Source organism: Strix aluco, chromosome W (assembly GCF_031877795.1).
Source record: "Strix aluco isolate bStrAlu1 chromosome W, bStrAlu1.hap1, whole genome shotgun sequence".
NCBI lineage: Eukaryota > Metazoa > Chordata > Aves > Strigiformes > Strigidae > Strix > Strix aluco.
This window is the reverse complement of record NC_133970.1, coordinates 33,359,199-33,380,239: the sequence shown is the minus strand read 5'-3', so window position 1 is coordinate 33,380,239 and position 21,041 is coordinate 33,359,199. Positions and strand designations below refer to the sequence as shown.

At 40.1% G+C, this 21,041-nt stretch overlaps 1 protein-coding gene across 3 annotated transcripts in view; it reads right to left on the bottom strand.

Annotated features, from left to right (window-relative positions):
• Positions 1-421: 421 nt before the first annotated feature.
• The window catches only part of LOC141917734 (spindlin-Z-like), a 134,833-nt gene continuing 114,213 nt past the window's right edge, over positions 422-21,041 (bottom strand). For all 3 annotated transcript variants that reach the window (XM_074811149.1, XM_074811151.1, XM_074811150.1), the window contains exons 3-6: positions 19,952-20,000; positions 7,223-7,476; positions 6,016-6,249; positions 422-4,147 (exon numbers count right to left, since the gene is read on the bottom strand). In XM_074811149.1, the coding sequence (XP_074667250.1) occupies positions 3,948-4,147; positions 6,016-6,249; positions 7,223-7,476; positions 19,952-20,000 (737 nt within the window). In that variant the 3' untranslated portion in view covers positions 422-3,947. The remainder of the gene's footprint in view (positions 4,148-6,015; positions 6,250-7,222; positions 7,477-19,951; positions 20,001-21,041) is intronic.

The following is a 21,041-nucleotide window of genomic DNA, read 5'->3' as shown; positions in this document are numbered from 1 at the left end:
GTTAAGCACATTGATTCAAAGCAGACAAATGTATCAGCTAAACACTGACAAACACTTCTTCTGTTCCCTGCTGCTGAACTATTGCTAACCATGTGAGCTACATTGTGTTCTGGAAATAAGAGGTGCCCCTCACAAACTTGCATAAACCCCTGAGGAGGAATTTTTCTGCTTTTGGTGAATTATGCTTTACCTCAGTCAAATTCCATCTTATCAACATTCAAACTTACTTGGCAAAAAAATAAGAAAAAAAAGATTTGACTTAGCAAGCAAACTTATTTCATAGGGGAAAGTATTATACCAGCATACATGGCTCAACTTTAAAATACTAAGTCCTTTTTAATTAAAATACTGAAGAAACTACTTCTTCACAATCTGAAGTCACATCACTACATTTTGCTCATGAGAATAAAATTTACAGTCATGAGTTGCACATAAAGGATTTATTTTAAATGTTTTAAGGATAGAGTTACATCATAATTATAAAAATTACTTACAGAATTAAGTAACAGATTTAAAGTGTTCATACTTCTAAATGCAGAGAAATAAAATAAAAATAATGAAACCGTGCTCTAAAGATGAAGTCATTACCTAATTTTAAAATGTGAACACGAAGACCTTTGAACTATACACATACCAAGAACCATCCAAATTGCACTAATGATGTAAAATACAAAAAGCACAGCATTTTCAAGGAACCAGAAACTGCTTTTACCATAATTCTTTTTCCCTGAAGAAACTGTAATCTATTCTATCTGAAGATAAAGCCTCCATTTTTAAATAATTAATTTAAAGAAGGCTTATACCTATAGCAATAAATAAGATTTTCCCCAAAGTATTTCAGTCTTTATGTAGTCCAACTTAGTTTAGGGTTTGGCACTCAAAAGAAAAAAATGTAGTGTTTTACTTATCGATTGTGATTTTATTTATTCTTGAACAGAATACATGGTCCCTTCAAATGCTGTATGACACATACAACTGGAAAATTACCTTCCGTTGGCACTATGTTCGTCTCACCAGTGCATTTAATCCTACTAACAACCATTCAAAACAGCACAATAAGCAAATTCACAAAAAACTGAACACAAAATAAAAACAGAACAAAACCCAAACCTAAACATTATAACATGCAACTTTAGTTTGTTACATTGAACGTTCTAACCTTCTAAGCATGCAAAAAAGGATGGTCTGCATTTAAGGGTGGTTTTTTTTTCATTTTTAGAAGTTTTACATGGCAGCCTGACATCATGCACACACACAATATACAATAATACTAAAGCAGGTAAATGAGAGAAGCCAATAGCTTTTATACAAAGATCCATGGCTTGTGCCATCACAAGACCTATGATAAATCTGGAAAGTAATGTTGAACCCCTAGAACAAGGGACCAACATGTAGTTACTAGGGTAATGCAAGCACTGCATGCAGATCTGAAACATGAGCCTAAATAAAGCCCAAAGCAGATGGCAGGGAATAGAATTAGTCTCAAGTCTCAAAAAGGTGGTTTAAACTATTAAAAAAAAACAACCACGAAACCACCCCCCCACACCTTAAGAAAAACGATGAAAAGAAAAAAACCCATGCAACAGACAACAGGGACATCTAAAAACAACCAGAAAAATTGACAGCGTATAGATTATATTCTGATTAGCAAAATATGTGGTGCATTAGAGTGGCTTGCATAAAACCCACAAATGCAAGCCTAATGCTAAAAATGTTCCAGTAGACCTAAACCTCAAATATTTCAAAACAAACCTTGTATTCCTTAGATGTAAAGCCCAAAATTCATTGTACTAAGTTATTAATGTATTTTGTGTGTAATTAATACACTCATTCTTGTGCCACAAATATCAACTTGGGCTCATGGAGCCAGGCTCAGCTTTGAGATTTACATGCAGGACTCTTAAGAGTCAATAGAAAGCACATAACAGATCTGCAGGATGAAAGCACTGTGTTGCAAATCTGCTCACTTTGTTCAAAACACAATGAAAATTTACTGACTCGGGTACTTAGTGCTTAAAGCCTGGATTGAGAAGCTGTGAACTGTAAGACAATAGCCTGCCTTTGGTTGCCCATGATGAAATACAGGACATAATGCAATATAGTAGCAAGGGACAAAGAATTAAGATACCATATTTATACAGCATTACCATTTAACAACATAATGAGGCACAAGCCTTAAGGCTAAAATATGAAATCAGGCCAAAAAAATGGACAGAAAGGGACTTAAACCACTGAGTCTTTGATATCAAGGATACTCACAATAGAGGTCAGACCTCTGATTAACAGTACATCTCCTGCATCCTTCCACTAACAGCATAAGGTCGGATATCTATGTATTCCTTCTTTCCATCAATAGTGTTGACTGTATTCACATTCTTCATATACTATGTTTCTGTGAAGCAGTGCTTTGAAGCTTGTAGAGCTCTGCTTTAACATGACAATTTTGTTGCTGTGCTGATCCTTGTTACAATTCTGATGCTTTTAAAAGTTGCTACACAAAACAACAAATACCCTAACCTTGATTTACAACTATCTTGCAAGATTAAAACTCTGAAAGGATTCTGCTGTTGTGGGCTGCTATTTACATCCACAATCTAATGCAGATGACTGAACCACTGAGACTGCCTATAGCTCCCCATTAGATAGTACACCACTGGCATGCAGAACTCTAGTGTTCATAGAATGAAATCCATGTTAACAGCATACCTCAAAGCAAGTACACCACAAAAGGCAATAACAGGTTTAAACTGTAGATTTGTCTGGACACTCCTTACATGGAAAAGCCAGGAAAAGAATACATTGAGAAGATGCCTTCTTGAACCAAAATGGTTAAAAACAATAGCAAAACCCAAAACAAAACAAAGCAAAGGAATACAGCAGACTGAGCAGATGGACAACAAATGCTTCTCCTTCTCTAAAGAAGGTCTTCAGTGTAAAAGGACCCCCCACTCCCATAAGATTGTATTTACTGTGTAAAAGATTAACTACTATTAGGTTTCTAAGTCCACACACAAACATCCAGGTTGCTAGGTTCTGATATTAAATGAGAGACTACTGATTGCCAATGTGTAGTCTAAAGTCTTCTTAAGTAGCATATATACCATTAAACTTGTGGCACCAAGCGCTTGGGTTCTGCTAAGAAATGTGTATAACAAAACAGAGTACAACATTTAGGATTAAAGGCAGCTTTGTTGTGTGTATTTTACTAGTTCCTACAACTTGTAAACACAGGCCCTTAACCTGCATTTTCTAATTAACTGGTTATACAGATTAAATACATTTTTATAGTTTAAAGCCTTTTCACTGAAAGGTGCATAAGTCAAACACTTGATATCCTACTGCCCTGTGACTAGTAAAAATGCACAAGTATTTCCATGTACTGCAAGTTCTTAAAAAGCTTAATTTGAAATAAAGTGTAGAAACACAATAGATTGATGTTACTTGGGTTAGGTACTCCTTACTGCTGCACAAACTGTTTAAACCTTTCAGAAGAGTCACCTCTGTCTCAACCTAGAAAAAAAGGACTGCCAGTAGCCAAGAAATTAAATTTAATATTACGAAAGAAGGCATATTGAAAATAGCAAACTACACTTGCATGTGGCAGTTGAACAGGTGAGTGCAAGGTTGAAGAAAAAGTTAAAATCTATGAAAAAATCTAGATTACAATACTAGATTGACTTCACACAGCTTGAATTTGCAGCTGTTCTTTGCTTTTAACTCCCTCCCACCCAAATATATTGACTTCCTTCAAGAAAAGGAGTTCTCTTACGCAAAATGTGTCATGTTCACATAAATTTGTATTATCCAGAACAAAACAGTTTTGCTGGCAGATTGTGGGTTCGCAGGGACATTTAAGCTTTCATTTAACTGAAAAACAGTCAAGTCTTTGTGTCTACAAATTTTACATTTAATAGTTCCACAAATTTGGCAGAAGTTCATGATGACGTCTAAGATGTCTTCACCAAATCGTAGACATAAATATGGAAATCATCATCAAACTTGATGAAATAGACAGATGGTTTGGCTTCAACTTGATGAATGACCATGCCAGTCCGTTTTGAGCCATCTTCTTTGGCATATTCCACTTGTTTGCCTACCAGGCTGTCCACAACTTCACCTGGTTCCCGTTCTGCAGGAGGTGAATCATCTGTAATATGAAAATACAATGTACTTTGGTAGACATTTATGGATTTTTTCCAATATACAAAACTGAAGAGACTTCTTTAAAATGCAGAGTATGTCTAAAACAAGTTGAGTTGTTCAGATAAGCACCTAACTGTTGCCATGCTTCTAGAAAGTACAGTCACAGATTTTTATTTTTTTTTTAAAGGTAATACCATCTTCAGTTTTATGAAGTAAAAAATAGCACTTCAATTGGTTAGAAAAGTAAATCTTTTGACATGATGGTTTACACATCAATTACAGAACATGTTTGTAGATAATTGAATTTAAGCCCCCAGCAGAACAAGGCACTGAGTCTCTTAACAGAAAGGCAGGTGTGCTAGAACTCCTTCTCCCCACACGCTTTATCCAAAATGTCAATGCAAACATGCCATTGCAACAAAACCACATCTTCCAAGCTAAGTGTAACCTCCTTAATCAATAATGCTGTTTAAAAGGGGCTTTTGATTTCACTCTAGAATGGATACTGATGAGAAGTCTAACTATATTATTTGCTTTTCTAGCAAAATCTACCCAGAAGTATCCTTAAGGACACAATTCATATTGTCTGTAAAAGATCCAGATTCAGGGAAGGTAGCTCATTGTTCAGTGTCTTAGAAAGTAGTAGTAGATAGTCTCAGGAAAAAAAGAGCACATTAAAAACTTAATTCTTAAATATGGAAAGCATAAGCCTTTTAGCCTATTTTTCTAAGATGGAAGAAAGCAAAGCAGAATTTAAAAAGGAATTGCAAGCCAACTCTGAAAGAGCTTGCTTTATTTGTTTCTTTAGGAATAGGAAGGTCACTTTTTCCATTAATATTTATGTCTCACTCTCTTCAAGCCACAGATATGTTGCTTTTTGTTAGGCTGGAAAAAATCTAAAACCATAGGATTACTACAGAGGTTATGTAAATAAGTGCCACTTGTTTACTCAGCCATCAGACTATTTGTTATCAGTGCTAGATCTGAAGGAAGACTGTCTCAGAAACTCAATGAATGAATTTGAAATAATATTTATGTAGTGCATTGCATAGCCAAACACTAGTTATCTAATTAATAATTTACTTCAAAGTCAAAATTGCCTCTCTGTCAGAGAAGTGCTTTTGAGGTGCAAGAGATAAATGAGTACAATATTCTTGACATACCTTTTTCTTCTTTTTTTGTACTAGCTATCCAAATCTCTTGAACAATACTGATTCTGTGAAAATCCTTCTATATTTATAGGAAAAACCCCAATAACTTTCACTTCAAGAAAGGAAGAAAAAATATCCCTCCTAACCTATTGAAAAATTTTTCCTGTTTATGTGTTTAAACATGTGAGAGAAAATGAATTTTCAAAAGATTAGTGCTTCTTTCCTTCATGAAACTATTCAAAAGCTTTCCAAATTGAAGATGCCTACCCAAACTAAATTAATCTATTTTAGTTAGCCCCAAAACATTATTCTTATAAGAACTGCTTCAGAAATACAACTTCTTGAGATGGCTCTTGATTTGTAACACTTCTATAAGAAAATAACAATGGAAGGCTTCTAGTTTGTCAGTTTCTGTTAAAAAAATCTCAGTGTAATCTCTTCCACAATAGTACGTATATCTTTATCAGAATTAGGAATTATTACGGAAAAGGATTTTCCAGTATTTACTGCATATTTCACCACTGATTCAAGTAAAATATTTCAGAAGTTGTTTAATACAGAATTATTTTCTGTTGTGCTGTAACCTTTGTTAGTTTTGATACTTCAAAAAAGATCCTTGTTTGTCAACTCTCTTTTCCATATATAAACCATAAGCCAAACAATAATACAAAGAGAGATGTTCCTTTCCAGAAGAAAAAAAGTAACTAACTGGCCTACTTACTGGAATCAGGCATAATGCGAAGGTCACCTTCTTTATAGTCATCTAAGAGTTGGTACATGTACAAGACAGGATCTTTCTCGTAGGTAATATAAAACCATGTGTTCATAATAGGAGCTCGAGCCAAGACCATCCCCCTCCATTCATCTTTTGAGCCATCTTCTGTCTCAAACATATGTTCCACAGCTTTGCCAATCATTGTGTCTGCCAGGTGGGCATCGCTAATTCGAGATGAAGCTGAAATGGTAGCAGTTCATAAGTATGTCCATTCAAAAGTACAGAAATAAGTATTGGTAAAAAATAATCTTTATCCAGATTCATGAATAAATTTGTTTGAAAGTTAGTCAATTCACATGCAAAACAAATACTGTTCATTCCAGAGAGTTGAAGACCAAAGAACTGCAGAACTTGAAGAATGATTTTAACATGTTAACACTCTTATCAACATTTTCCATAACTGTACAACCCTCTCTCCCAATTAATGAAACTATGATAATGCAAGGTAAAGGAAGACCAATATAGGCCACAGCAAAGAACAGTGTCTGTATTTTAAATATTTGTATTGTGGGGGGAGGGGAGGAAGAGAGGTTAAATTACAGAGCAGCTGTATGAAGTTATTAATGAAGGTGTTTGGTTTGGTTCCCCCAACCCTATTCTAGAGACTGCTACTGATCTCTTTGCAGTCAGGAAAAACAAGAACTTATTCCATTCAGAAATAAGTAATTACTAGGGTAATTACTAGGAACTTTACAGTTTGGAAAAACCTGCTAATTATGAAAACCAATAAAGCCTTGTTACTAGTCAAGTTATTTCACTTAGAAATGCTTTTTTCCCCCTCCGTTTGTATTAATACCTAGGGAAAGCACATGAAAAAAACCCCAACCAAACACATAATTACTGTCAAACACACGCAAGACAACATAGCCAGGACATTTCTCAGCTGGCTCAGAGTTTAAATTTTAATAGAAATATCAATGTTACATATACATATGCTTGTTAGGGCTAAGACTCCAAACAAGAAAAAATACAGAATTTACTGCATACCATTTAAAGACAAAAGACAGCACTATGCTCTCTGGTATCATCAAATCTTTGTGAAATCAAGAAAAATTAAACAGAACATTTAGATTATCTGCCATGTGATGAAAAGTAATTTAATAAAATTTAAATGTCCTGACAACATATGTGCATATAGGAGAAAATCTCTTACCAACTCTGTCTGGAAGGACTTCAAGTGCTGAAACTCTTTCATCTTTGTGCAGTTCTAGTCCATACACACAATCAAATCCATCATACTTTATAAGATAGAGGGAGGGATTTACAGGAACTTGATCAAGAACTGTGCCCTTCCATTGTGTTACAGGTCCACTCCCTTCTTTCCAGCCATGCTGTATTCTGCAGCCTACAATGTTTCTTCGTGGCTGAGAAATAGGTTTGCTTGGTCCAACATTGTTTCTATGCTTTCTGTACACAGATACAAACATAACATTAAACAAGTATATACTCAAAATTCTACTCTGGACAAGAAGTGTATGCTTTAAGAAGGCAATATATTATTATATATTAATAAAGATACATTAAATTCTAACACATACAGTTTAGTGCACCTTATTCAAATTAGGGTATAAAGCATATTACACTGTACTGGAAAAAGAAAAAAAAAACAAACTGAAAAGTAGTGAAACACTTTCAACATTTTGTATAAAGTTGCTTTCATAATAGTAGTTTCTAAAACTAGTTTGCTTAAGCCAAAAGAACTATTTTAGCCATTGCTACACTGAACATCAAAAGTAAAACTTGCTTGTTAAAACCCCAAATCAGGTCTCAAAGAGCAATGTTACCTAATAGTATTATACTTTTGCTACTTTGTTGCTCTTTGCAGAACAGTAAACATAATTCCCTTACCCTAGGAGGAAGAAGTCAGTGGAAACATTAGTGGTGGTTGACTAAAATTCTTCAAAGCATATGTTTTCCCTAACCTGTGTTGACACCTGAAGGAAATATCACTTCCCTCTGCACTTACAGGTATCTTTGACTTCAAGTGTTTTTAAAGACACACGGTAGTGACAATATTCTTCTAACGTTCCTTTTTAGTACAACACAGGAAAAATGATATGCAAAGTCACAGCAATAGAATACTCTTTAAAGCAGATAATAAATTAAATATACTTTTTACCCTTCCTCAGTTTTTTAATCCAACTTGCACAGAAAGATTCCTTCTGGTGAGTATCAGTTGCTCTGATAAACAGTCATGTAAGCTATTTGACAGTTTCAACCCACTAAAACAGTGTTACACAAGTTTTATTCTACTCAGTTAAAAAAACCAACACAGTAACCAACAGTTGTGAATACAACATATGAAGAAACATGTGAACATTACGACAGTATATTGGTGATAAATGTATATTATCTTTATTTTAGCATGTTACAATATGCATATTAATTCCTAAAATGATATTTAGAGGGTTGCCTGATTAAAATTATCACAAATGTTAGCTAATTCCTGGATTAGTTACCAGTTATAGTACACTTCATTTAAATGGCAATAAAATATACACATCACTAGCATGCTTAAAAGCAACATCTAAAAAAAGAAAAATCAGTTGCAGAAAACAACATCCATCCTTAGATTACTGACAGTGACCAAAGAGAAATGTCTCCAGGAACAATGAAAGCTCACAGAGCAGCCATGTATGACAGAGATCCAAAAGATGCAAACAGCAATCATATCAGTAAATTCTCATTAGTCTTAAAGAATAATAAAAACAGTATATAAAATTAGTAATGCTGAAGATGTAATCATAACTCTATTAAAAACAAGATGTACAATTCCTTCAGCAGCTTGTCCCACCACCAGGCTTTCATTCTCCATGAAAATCTTATCAGAGTTCTACAGTATCTTTTATCAAATGTAACTTTTGTGATAATTTAACTTTATCAAGAAGGTCAGTCTGCATTCATAATCTGTGTTGTCAGGAGTATTATAGAAATGCTAACCTCTTCCAGTTAAGAGACACTCCCTTGCAAAGTTGGTTCTAACTTTCCACAGAAACTTGAACACATGTTCAAATACTAGTTCTTGCTCAAGTCTTACTTTTTAAAAACAATTCTAATAGTCTCAGGAATGTTTTATTATGAAGAAATGAGAGATCTGGTTCTTGGGCACAATGAAAATTAGTTTGTTTTGCATGCAATGAATTTATTTAGTTTTAAGGAATCTTAATTCCATTTTAAGGCTTCCTCACAGAATAAAACCAACTGCTACTGAAGCTAAAAAGTTAAAGATGAAAAAAGTAAAATAATACTGCTCATGTTTAACTACACAATTTTACTTTCTGCCTATAAAGCATAATCATAACATTTAAATTTATACAATTAAGTGAAAAGCTTCAGTCATTTTAAAAAATATGATGGAAAAAGACTACATAATTAAATTAAAATTGGTAGCTACCTTTTAAAACACCCTGGAGAGAGCAAAAAGCATTATAAATGCACTTACAAATCAAGCAGCAGCTAGGTATACTTAGAGTTCAAGTTTTTCTTTGTCTGAAGGCTGTACTACTGGACAGACACTCATTCCATTTGTAGTGGTTCATGTAGCAAGAAATATGATTTTCAAATTAATATATTGCAAAGAAAAATTATTTTTGCTTGCATCTGAACATGTAATAAGAAAGAAAACATAGGTTTCTAACTGTCTACAAATAACAGAATTGTAGAAAGGTCAGCCTTTAAAGATCATCTAGTTCCAACCCTTCTACCATGGGCAGGGACATTTTTCATTAGATCAGGTTGCTCAAAGCCCCGTCCAACCTGGCCTTGAACACTTCCCAGGGATGGGACATCCACAGCTTCTCTGGGTAACCTGCTCCAGTGTATCACCACCCTCATAGTAAAGAATTTCTTCCTTATGTCCAATCTAAATCTACTCTCTTTCAGTTTAAAACCATTGCCCCTCTTCCTATCACTACAGGCCTGGTAAAAAGTCTCTTTCTTATAAGCCCCCTTTATATACTTGAAAAGCTGCAATAAGGTCTCCCCGGAACCTTCTCCACTCCAGGCTGAATAACCCCAACTCTCTCAATCTTTCTTCATAGGAGAGGTGTTCCAGCCCCTTGATCATTTTTGTGGCCCATCTCTGGACCTGCTCTAACAAGTCCATGTCTTCCTTGCACTGGGGACCCCAGAGCTGGATGCAGTACTCCAGGTGGGGTCTCACCAGAGTGGAGTAGAGGGGGAGAATCGCCTCCTTCGACCTGCTGGCCACGCTGCTTTTAATGCAGCCCAGGATACGATTGGCTTTTTGGGCTGCAAGCACACACTGCCAGCTCATGTCCAATTTTTCATCCACCAGTATGCCCAAGTCCTTCTCTGCAGGGCTTCTCCCAGTCCATTCATCCTACAGTCTGTACTGATATTGGGGACTGCTTCAACCCATGTGCAGTACCTTGTACTTGGCCTTGTTGAACTTCATGAGGTTCACGTGGGCCCACTCCTCAAGCTTGTCAAGGTCCCTCTGGATGCCATCCCTTCCCTCTAGCAAATCAACTGCACCACTCAGCTTGGTGTCATCTGCAAACTTTCTGAGGGTGCACTCAATCCCACTATCTATGTCACTGATGAAGATATTTGTGCTAGGTTTGTGTGTGTGGCAGGGGTTTTTGGTAGTGGGGGAGGGGGCTACAGCAGTGGCCCCCTGTAAGAAGCTTCTCAAAGCTCCCCTGACTCCAAGTTGGACCCACCTCTGTGCCAAGGCTGAGCCAATTAGCGATGGTGGCTGCTCCTCTGCAATAATATATTTAAGTAGGGGAACATGGGACGAAGAGTCGGAGTTGCGAGGAGGACACCTATGTGAATGCTGAGGTCAATGGAAGAAAGGAGGAGGAAGGGGGGGTGTGTTCGCTGGTGCAGAGACTCCCCCTGCAACATGTGGTTAGATGTCAGGCCGCCTCCCTGCCACCCATGGAGGTTACCAGTGGAGCAGGGACCCACCTGCAGCCTGTGGAGGACCCCACGCTGGAGCAGGTGACTGTGCCTGAAGAAGGCCAGGACTCTATGGGAAAAAGCCCCCGCTGTTGCAGTTTGGCGCTGGGAGGATTGCAATGCACAGTGTGGACCCACGCTGGAGCATCTCAGGAAGAATGCATCCCATGGGAAGGACTCACATCGGAGAAAGTTCATGGAGGACTGTCTCCCCTGAGAGGGACGCTATGCTGGAGCGGGGGAAGAACCCAAGTAGTTCTGAACTGACAGCAACCCCCATTCCCTGCCCCCTGCGGTGTAGGAGGTAGAGAAATCGGGAGCAAAGCTGAGCCCGGGAAGAAGGGAGGGGTGGGGGAAGGTGTTTTTAAGATGTGATAATGCTTCTCACTGTCCTACTCTATCTGTTAAGTGCTGCTGATGTCAGTGTCTGAATTAAATTTATGTTCTTTTTCTTCCCCTAATGGATCTGTCTTTTGCTTGTGACCGTAATGGGTGAATCATCCCTCCCTGTCCTTATCTCGATTCCTGAACCTTTTGCTTTATTTTTCCTTCCCAGTCCTGAGGGGGAAGGGGTGAGTGAGCGGCTGTGTGGTTCTCAGTTGCCCTCTGAGCTCAAACCACAATATTGAACAGTACTGGTCCCAGTACAGACCCTTGAGGGACACCACTCGTTACTGGTTTCCACTTGGACATTGAGCCATTGACTATAACTCTTAGGATGCAGCCATTAGCCAATTCCTTATCCATCTAACAGTCCATCTGTCAAACCCATCTCTCTCCAATTTAGAGGTAAGAATGTTGTGGGGGACCATATCAAAGGCCTTACAGAAGTCCAGGTAGATGACATCAGTTGCTCTTCCCTTGTCCACTGATGCAGTCACTCCATCGTAGAGGGCCACTAGATTAGGCAGGCATGATGTGCCCTTGGTGAAGCCATGTTGGCTGTCTCTAATCACCTCCCTGACTTCCATATGTTTTGACATGTCTTCCAGGAGGATCTGTTCCATGATCTTACTGGGCACAGAGGTGAGGCTGACTGGTCAGTACTTCCCAGGGTCCTCCTTATTATCATTTTTTAAAATGGGTGTGAAAAAATAAAAAATGGGTGTGCAATGATAGCTACCAGTATACTTCCATATAATATAACAGTAACTTTCTCAAACCTTTTTTTTGGTATCAATAATATGTTGTTTCTGTGATAAGCAGAGTAATACATATGGACATAACGTTTTCAGATGCTATAATTAGAAAGGCAAAAATGTTTCCCTTCTGTTTTATTAGAATTATCACTAAAATTCTACAAAGTTTTGTTCTTAAAGACTGGGATAACATTTCAATCCCCTAAACATTCAATATTTCAATTGCCCTACATATATAAAACACAGAGTCAGGAAAACCAGATTAACACAAAGCCCTAAAAATACTTCTTGATGCACCAAGTTATGCCCTCATTGTAAATGGCCCTTCAATTGCAGTAAGTTTCAGATCCTCTTATTTCATAGAAATCATAATATCATATAAGTTGGAAAAGACCTTTAAGATCATGAGTCCAACCATTAACCTAACACTGCCAAGTCCACCACTAAACCATGTCCCTAAGCACCACATCTAGACTCTTAAATACCTCCAGGGATGGTGACTCAACCACTTCCCTGGACGGCCTGTTCCAATGCTTGACAACCCTTTCAGTGAAGAAAGTTTTCCCAATACACAATCTAAACTTCCCCTGGTGCAACTTGAGGCCATTTCCTCTCATCCTATCAACTTCTTACCTGGGAAAAGAGACTGACACCCATCTTGCTACAACCTCCTTTCAGGTAGTGGTCTCCCCTAAGCCTCCTTTTCTCCAGACTAAACAACCCCAGTTCCCTCAGCCGCTCCTCATAACACTTGTTCTCTAGACCCTTCACGAGCTTCGTTGCTCTTCTTTGGACACGCTCCAGCACCTCAATGTCTTCCTTGTAGTAAGGGGCCCAAAACTGAACACAATATTCGAGGTGCAGACTCACCAGTGCCGAGTACAAAGGGACAAGCACTTCCCCGGTCCTGCTGACCACACTATTTCTGATACAAGCCAGGAGGCTATTGGCCTTCTTGGGCACCTGGGCACACTGCCGGCTCATATTCAGCCAGCTGTCGACCAACACCCCCAGGTCCTTTTCCACCAGACAGCTTTCCAGCCACTCTTCCCCAAGCCTATAGCATTGCATGGGGTTGTTGTAACCCACGTGCAGGACCTGGCACTTGGCCTTGTTGAACCTCATACAATTGGCCTCAGCCCATCGATCCAGCCTCTCCAGATCCCTCTGTAGAGACTTCCTACCCTCAAGCAGATCAACACTCCCACCCAACTTGGTGTTGTCTACAACCTTACTGAGGGTGCCCTCGATCCCCTCATCCAGATCACTGATAAAGATATTAAACAAAACTGGCCCCAATACTGAGCCCTGGGAACACCACTTGTGACTGGCCACCAACTGGATTTAGCTCCATTCACCACAACTCTTTGGGCCCAGCCATCCAGACAGTTTTTTACCCAGTGAACAGTGCACCAGTCCAAGCCATGAGCAGACAGTTTCTCCAGGAGAATGCTGTGGGAAATGGTGTCAAAGGCTTTACTTATGTCCAGGTAAAAAACATCCGCAGCCTTTTCCTCATCCACTAGCAGGTCACCTTTTCATAGAAGGAGAACAGGTTAGTCCAGTAGGACCTGCCTTTCATAAACTCATGCTGACTGGGCCTGATCACCTGGTTGTTCCGTACGTGCCATGTGATGGCACTCAAGATGATCTGCTCCATAAGCTTCCCTGGCACTGAGGTCAGTAGTTCCCTGGATCCTCCTTCCAGCCCTTCTGTGGGCATCACATTTGCTAACCTCCAGTCAACTGGGGCCTCCCCGGTTAGCCAGGACTGCTGATAAATGATGGAAAGTGGCTTGGTGAGCACTTCCACCAGCTCCCTCAGTACCCTTGGGTGGATCCCATCCGGCCCCTTAGACTTGTGTGTGTCTAAGTGGTGTAGCAGGTCGCTAACCATTTCCCCTTGCATTATGGGGGCTTCATTCTGCTCCCCATCCCTGTCTTCCAGCTCAGGGGGCTGGGTGCCCCAAGAACAATTGGTTTTACTATTAAAGACTGAGGCAATGAAGGCATTGAGTACCTCAGCCTTTTCTTCAGCCGTTGTCACTGTGTTTCCCTCCCCCCGCATCCAATAAAGGATGGAGTTTCTCCTTAGCCCTCCTTTTGTTGCTAATGTATTTATAGAAACATATAGAAACGTATTTTATTGTCTTTTACGGCAGTAGCCAGATTAAGTTCTAGCTGGGCTTTGGCCCTTCTAATTTTTTCCCTGCATAACTTCACAACATCCTTGTAGTCCTCTTGAGTTGCCTGCTCCTTCTTCCAAAGGTCATAAACTCTCTTTTTTTCTCCCCCTGAGTTCCTGCCAAAGCTCTCTGTTCAGCCAGGCCAGTCTTCTTCCCCACCAGCTCGTCTTTTGACACATGGGGACGGCCTGCTCCTGTGCCTTTAAGATTTCCTTCTTGAAGAATGTCCAGCCTTCCTGGACTCCTTTGCCCTTCCGGACTGCCTCCCAAGGGACTCTGTCAACCAGGCCCCTAAACAGGCCAAAGTCTGTCCTCCGGAAGTCCAAGGTAGCAGTTCTGCTAACCACCCTCCTTACTTCTACGAGAATTGAAAACTCTATCATTTCGTGATTGCTATGCTCAAGATGGCCTCCAACCATCACATCACCCACAAGTCCTTCTCTGTTTGCAAACAACAGTCCAGTACCCCAGGGGCGCCTTCCCTATTTGACTCCCTCACCAGCTGTGTCAGGAAGTTACCTTCCACACACTCCAGGAACCTCCTAGACTGTTTCCTCTCCGCTGTATTGTATTTCCAGCAGACGTCTGGTAAGTTGAAGTCTCCCGTCCCCCGTCCCCCCCCATGAGAACAAGGGCTAGCGATCGTGAGACTTCTCCCAGCTGCTTATAGAATATTTCATCAGTCTCTTCATCCTGGTTGGGTGGTCTATAACAGACTCCCACCATGGTATCTGCCTTGCTGGCCTTTCCCCTGACTCTTACACTCAACCCTTTCATCACCATCAACAAGCTCTAGACAGTCAAAACACTCCCTAATATATAGTATATAGAGAAGGGTCAGCTGGGAAGGAGTGGGTGCTCTCTTCCTTCTGGGATTGTGGTTTTGGGATCTTGGCTTTTCCAGGATCGCTAGCTGGGAACGGGCTGGGTATCAGTCAATGGGTAGTGAGCAATCGCATTGTGCATTACCCATTTGTACTTTCTATTATTGTTATTATTATTTTATGTTATTATTGTTTCATTTTATTGTCGTGGTTCAAACCAAGACATGACACCAGGCTCGGAGCCAGTTATTTATCTGCTGGGTCTTCCTGTTTCTTCCTTCATCATTCCCTGCAACTGAAGGATAAAGGAGAACACTACTTGTGCTCCTGAACCCTTAAGCAGTTGTCCCAAAGCCCTGAAATCTCTCTTGATTGCCCTTGGACTTCTTATTGCAACTTTATTGCTGCCTACCTGAAAAATCAATAATGGATAATAATCCAAGGGCCGTACCAGGGTAGGAAGTTTTCTCGGCACATCTTTAACCCTGACCCCAGGGAGGCAGCAGACTTCCCTAAGAAGTGGGTCCCATATGCATATTGGGCCTTCTGTTCCCCTCAGGAGAGTCGCCTATGAGAATAACTTGTCTTTTTTCTTTATGGAAGAGTTTTGATGCAGGCCGTAGGTTGACTTAACCTTGGTGACACCTCCAAGCTAGATGAACCATTGTCCTCATCATTGTTTAGTTTAACTTGCAAAGCCTCGTACCTCTTATGCAAGGGCATCCAGAAAGTTGGGGCAGTCACGGAGGAGACGCGTGTGCTGTGCCGGGCATGAACTTGTCGCCATTGCCCCCTATCCCTTAAGTCACCGTGTTCTGCCAAATGGAGAGAGGATAGGGAATCCTCCATATCACGTGTCTTATCTGCCTGATGGGCCTGTCCCAGGGAAGGTAGGGTGCAGTTCCAGTAGTCTATCTCTCTCTCAGACTCCCTGATACTCCTTAACCTACTCACCTCCTCCGGGAGCTCTGTCACTAAGTGGAGGAGTTCTACCTTGGGTGCACCTCCCACATGTGTGCTCACTACTGCCATCCAATACTGACATAACAGTAGGGCACACCCTGCAGCCTGACACCTGGGTAGCAGTGAGTTCCCATCAGAGCTCCATCTGGGAAGCTGCATCATTCATGGTGGGTGCAGAGTTTAGAGAGGACATAGCCTTCTGCCGAGTGGATGCCATTGCTCCCTGGTTGAGCTGGCAAGAGTTACAGCACCCTTCCTGCATGCCCTTCTATGCAAACTGCCATGCTGCACCACGCCCTTGCTGATGCACCGCACCCTGTTGGCTTGTCCTGGTTGCTAGCGCTCCCTAGGGCCTCCTTTTATGGGAGGCAGGGCTGGGGCTTGGCTGCCGTTGCTTCTGGCCCTGCCCAGGTTTTGTCAGCAGCTGTCCCAGGAGCTGCTGACTCGTGATGGCTCTCGTGGCTCCCTCTGAGGTTCCCCTGGGGTTCAGGAAACCCCCCCGTACACCATGCTAGAGTGCTCCACTTCAGATCCTGCCAGCAATGGAGGTGCTTGCTTCGGCGACTGAGTATTAGTCTTGAAGGCATTAAGCTGATAAGTAAAATCTTGTTACATGAAAAAGTTTTATTTGCAGAACCAGATCATGGAAAGTTCAAAGAAATTTAGAAAACAGTACAAATGAAGCAGAGTATCAATGGTCAGTACAATTTCTATATTTCATGGTGTCATGTAGAAGTTGTTAGAAATAGGGCCCAAATTAGAATTTTGATCTTACTACAGACTGTCACTAACAGGGGATCGTATGATCAGAGAATTATTACAGACTATTTTTCCTCATTATTCAGACTATGAAGCACATTACTGAAGACAGAAGTTTTAAAGTACTTTCTGTACTCCTTCAAAAGTTATCATTCAGTTGTGAAATTAATTTTCTTAGGATTACAAGTGTATCGGGTATATGTGGCAAGGTTTTGGTAGTGGACACACAGACATACACACACGATGACACATACAGGGGTGACCTCTATGAGAAGAAGTCAGGGGCTGCCCTGTGCCAGACATAGCTGGTTCCAGCTGGCTCAGCAATGGCCCCACTGCAGGCCAAAGTTGAGCCAATCAGCAAAGCTGGTGGTGCATTTGTGAAAACATATTTAAGAAAGGGCAAAAAAACACTGGACGGGCAGAGAGGAAGGGAAAGAAAAAGTGTGAGAAAGAGCAGAGGGAACACCAAGTTCAGAAAAGGAGGTATTCCATGGTGCTAGAGCAGATATCCACACTGCAGCCTGTGTAGGACCCATGCTGGAGCAGTTAGATATTTCCTGAAGGAACTGTGGCCCATGGAGAACCCATGGAGAACCCATGGAGAACCCATGCCAGAGCAGAGTTTTCCTGACAGGACTGTCTCCCCTGGAAGAGCCCATGCTGGAGCAGATTTTCCTGACAGGAACTGTGGCCTGTAGAGAACCCACGCCAGAGCAGGGGGAAAGTAAGTACAAGAGGGAAGGAGTGCCAGAGAGCAACCATTATGTATGGACTGTAAACTCCCTTCCTCAATTTCCCCTGCACCACCCTGGGGGTGATGGGTAGTAGAGGAGTCTGGAGTGAAGGAGTGAAGTTAGGCATAGGAAAGGGGGGAGGAAAGGTGTTGTTTTAATGTTTGTCTTCCTGTTTCTTAACATCTGAATTTATTTTAATTGGCAATAAATTAATTTTCCCCAAATCAAGCATTTTGCCTGTGACAGTAACTGGTAAGCAATCTCCCTGTCTATCTTGACCTATGAGCTTTCTCATCCTATTTTCTCCCCCTGCCCCACTGAGGAGGGGGAGTGAGCAGGTGGGTGGGAGTTTGGCCAATAGCCAAGTATAACCCACCACAACAAGTTAGTTTAAAGTGTGATCAGAAATTCACCAGGGATAAGTACAGTGATAGTTAAACTGCAGATACAGCCTCCACCTCAAAGTCCTTGAACTGCCAACTATGAGAAACCCGGAGAGCATAAGGAAGATTTTATACTTGCACTGTTTTGTGCACTCTTTCCTTACACACCAAGGATGGAAAGGATGAGAGCCAAGAGACTATTGACTGGTCTGACACAAATAGGGTCAGCTTCATATTCACAGAGATCATCACTACCCATTGACACTGACAGAGCACTCAGAAGAACTGCCCTTTTGCAGCTGACCTATAACCATGGGACCCCCTTCCAAAAGGGTCGATGGTTAACTACCATTTTAGTTAAGAAGAGTTCAGAATACTAATCCACACAGCTCATTTTACCATTTCCTGAGTTACTGGACCATGCCCTGTTCCATCCTGTTGGTTCTTCCCTCCCCCATGAACTTCTGAACCTAGTTTAGAATCTCCCCTATGGACTTCAAGTGCCAGTAGACTTGTTCCTCTTTTTCTTTAAATGAGGAATGTAAAAGTCATCATAACTAAATCAATGACAAAGTATGCATTACTAATTCATGGTCTGCTGTAACAGCTCATAGTAGTATCAGCATACATTTTAAAACAGTGATTCATATCCCACTTGTTTACTATAAACATGTCTACAGCACTATTTACTGTTCATTTCAAAAATGTAAGCAATGAATATCAAATAAAACCAACTCTATACTATTCTCTGTCATTCTCAGAGAAGTCAGTGAGCAGCACACAAAGTCATCTTGGTTTGGTACAAAATAAAACCTTTACCAAACAATTCTTAAACTAGGCTAATTTAACATAAAACTCAGTTGGGCACTTAAATTAAATTCTTCAAAATCATGTGACTTATGATCATGACTTAATATGCCCCTTAAAAGCCTTTATGCTAAAAAATATACAACCTATTTAGGTATTGAAATAAGTGTATATCAGCACAACAATAAAGACAAATCTAGCCACCCTCAAGTACAAAAGGCAACCCACCTCTGATAGTCTTCCCATCATACACGCCTTTCTCTGAGCGGTTGAAAAAGAACAAGAGAAATTAAATTTTAACTCTACCTGGCTCTATACAAATAAATGTTTATCTTTGCCTTGTAAGGAGATAGACAAGACTGAATAGTGAAGAGTTGGTGGAAGGAATTAAGAGTAGTTTTACATCAGGTGTTGTGTCTGGGAAACAGTTAATACTAATTCAAATGTTAATCACAGAAGATATTTCTTCTGCCAGACAAATTGGTTTGGATTGATGCATGTTGTATATCACCACTACAGGATTTCGTACTCAAAATATAACTAGTAGCATTTTAATAAATTTCACCTTTCCCCAGCTTATTTTAGCGTTCACTCACCAGAGATGCAGCCAGATGCAACATCTAGCTGTTAGACACTAAGGCTATTACCTCTATCTTCTCACATTTACTCATAGCAGCATTTAGCTGCTACTATTTCAAAATGTAGTAGAGAATAATACACGCCATGAATGTATAGGATAACCAAGTATCCTTCACACAAATAGCAGCTGCCTTATAAGTACTTCAGTATGTTCTTTATTTTTAAAAAAAAGGTGAAAAATCCTTTTCAAAAACTAAAGCTGCAATGAATCCTAGAGTACACATGCCCAATTTCCATCTTACAACCTCTTGTCTCTGAATTATAGAGTAAATTACAGAATTGCATTGACAGGATAATTTCTCTCAGAGCAACATTAAAAATTACATTTAGAAGTATACCAATGGTGCATTCTTTCCCACTGTCCTCCCAAAAGAATTGAAGTCTGACTCTACACACATACACTGTCTGAATACTACTACACATGATTTTCAAGAGCAAAATGACTGGAACAATACAGATACATTTCTAGAACAGTACTTCCAGTTATTAAGAACTATAGGAAAGATATTAGCAACTTACTTGTGGGAAGTTCTTTTCTTCATCATGCTCACAGAGACTCCTGCATGACCTACAATATAAATGATGGAATTATTGAATAATAAAGTGTGTTTATACACAACATCAAAAAGGTATCTTACAGAAAAGTTCTCTTTTTAAGTAAAGAAATTTAAACACTTAGTGTTGTGACTGATCAATGAGCTCCTATAATGGAAGGGGGCTCTGAGGAGACAGGCAAGGACTATGTACTCACGAAGCTAAGTAAAGAAGTAGGGAGTGATTGTTACAAAAAGCTGAACTTTTCTCAACACAAAGGAGATGGGAGGTAGTCTTTCTTCTAGGTAAATGGCTACAACAGTTGAGGGAATCAAATAGCTGTGTAACTGCCCTTGAGTTGACAATAATAAGCAGCAAATACATATCTTCCTGAGTTAGTGAGGCCAGAATGGGTGGGTGTATATGTGGCTCAGCCAAATTGAGTATAAAAACTCAGTATATAGCCAAAACTGAGTATAAAGACTCAGTATAGTGTATACAGTATAAAAACTGTACAACTAACAGAAAGAACTTTGAAGAGAGCAACAGGCTTGAGCCAGTTTCAACCCACATATTCCTTCCCAACAACTGGGGATGCCCAGCATCATGATGGAGACCAGTAATGAGAATCACATTTGTATTGCAATTTGACTGTATATTGCAACTGCTATACTCTGCTAAATGTAACTTGTACTTGTACTGGGGTTTAAATACATTGCTGTATCAATCTGCTAAATCAAAGTCCCATGTAATGTCAAATAACTTCAAAAAACTAAAGTTGGTATTAAACATTAAACCCTCTACATATGGAATATCTTAAAGAACCCAGTCAGACAGTGTTGGACACATGTGTAGGGAGTGGCGTTTGGAAGATCTCGCGATGTACGGAAGGAATAGCTGTAGCCCTCCCTTGTTACGAGGTAAGGTGATGGATAGGCTTGTAATGTTAAGGGCACACCCACGAAGGAGGTACTTGGTGAGTGTATATAGGTGAGATACACAGTTTAATAAACGGACATTTTGTATCCACCACATTGGTGTTTGTGCTGATGTCTCCGAGAAGGTTTTAACCTCC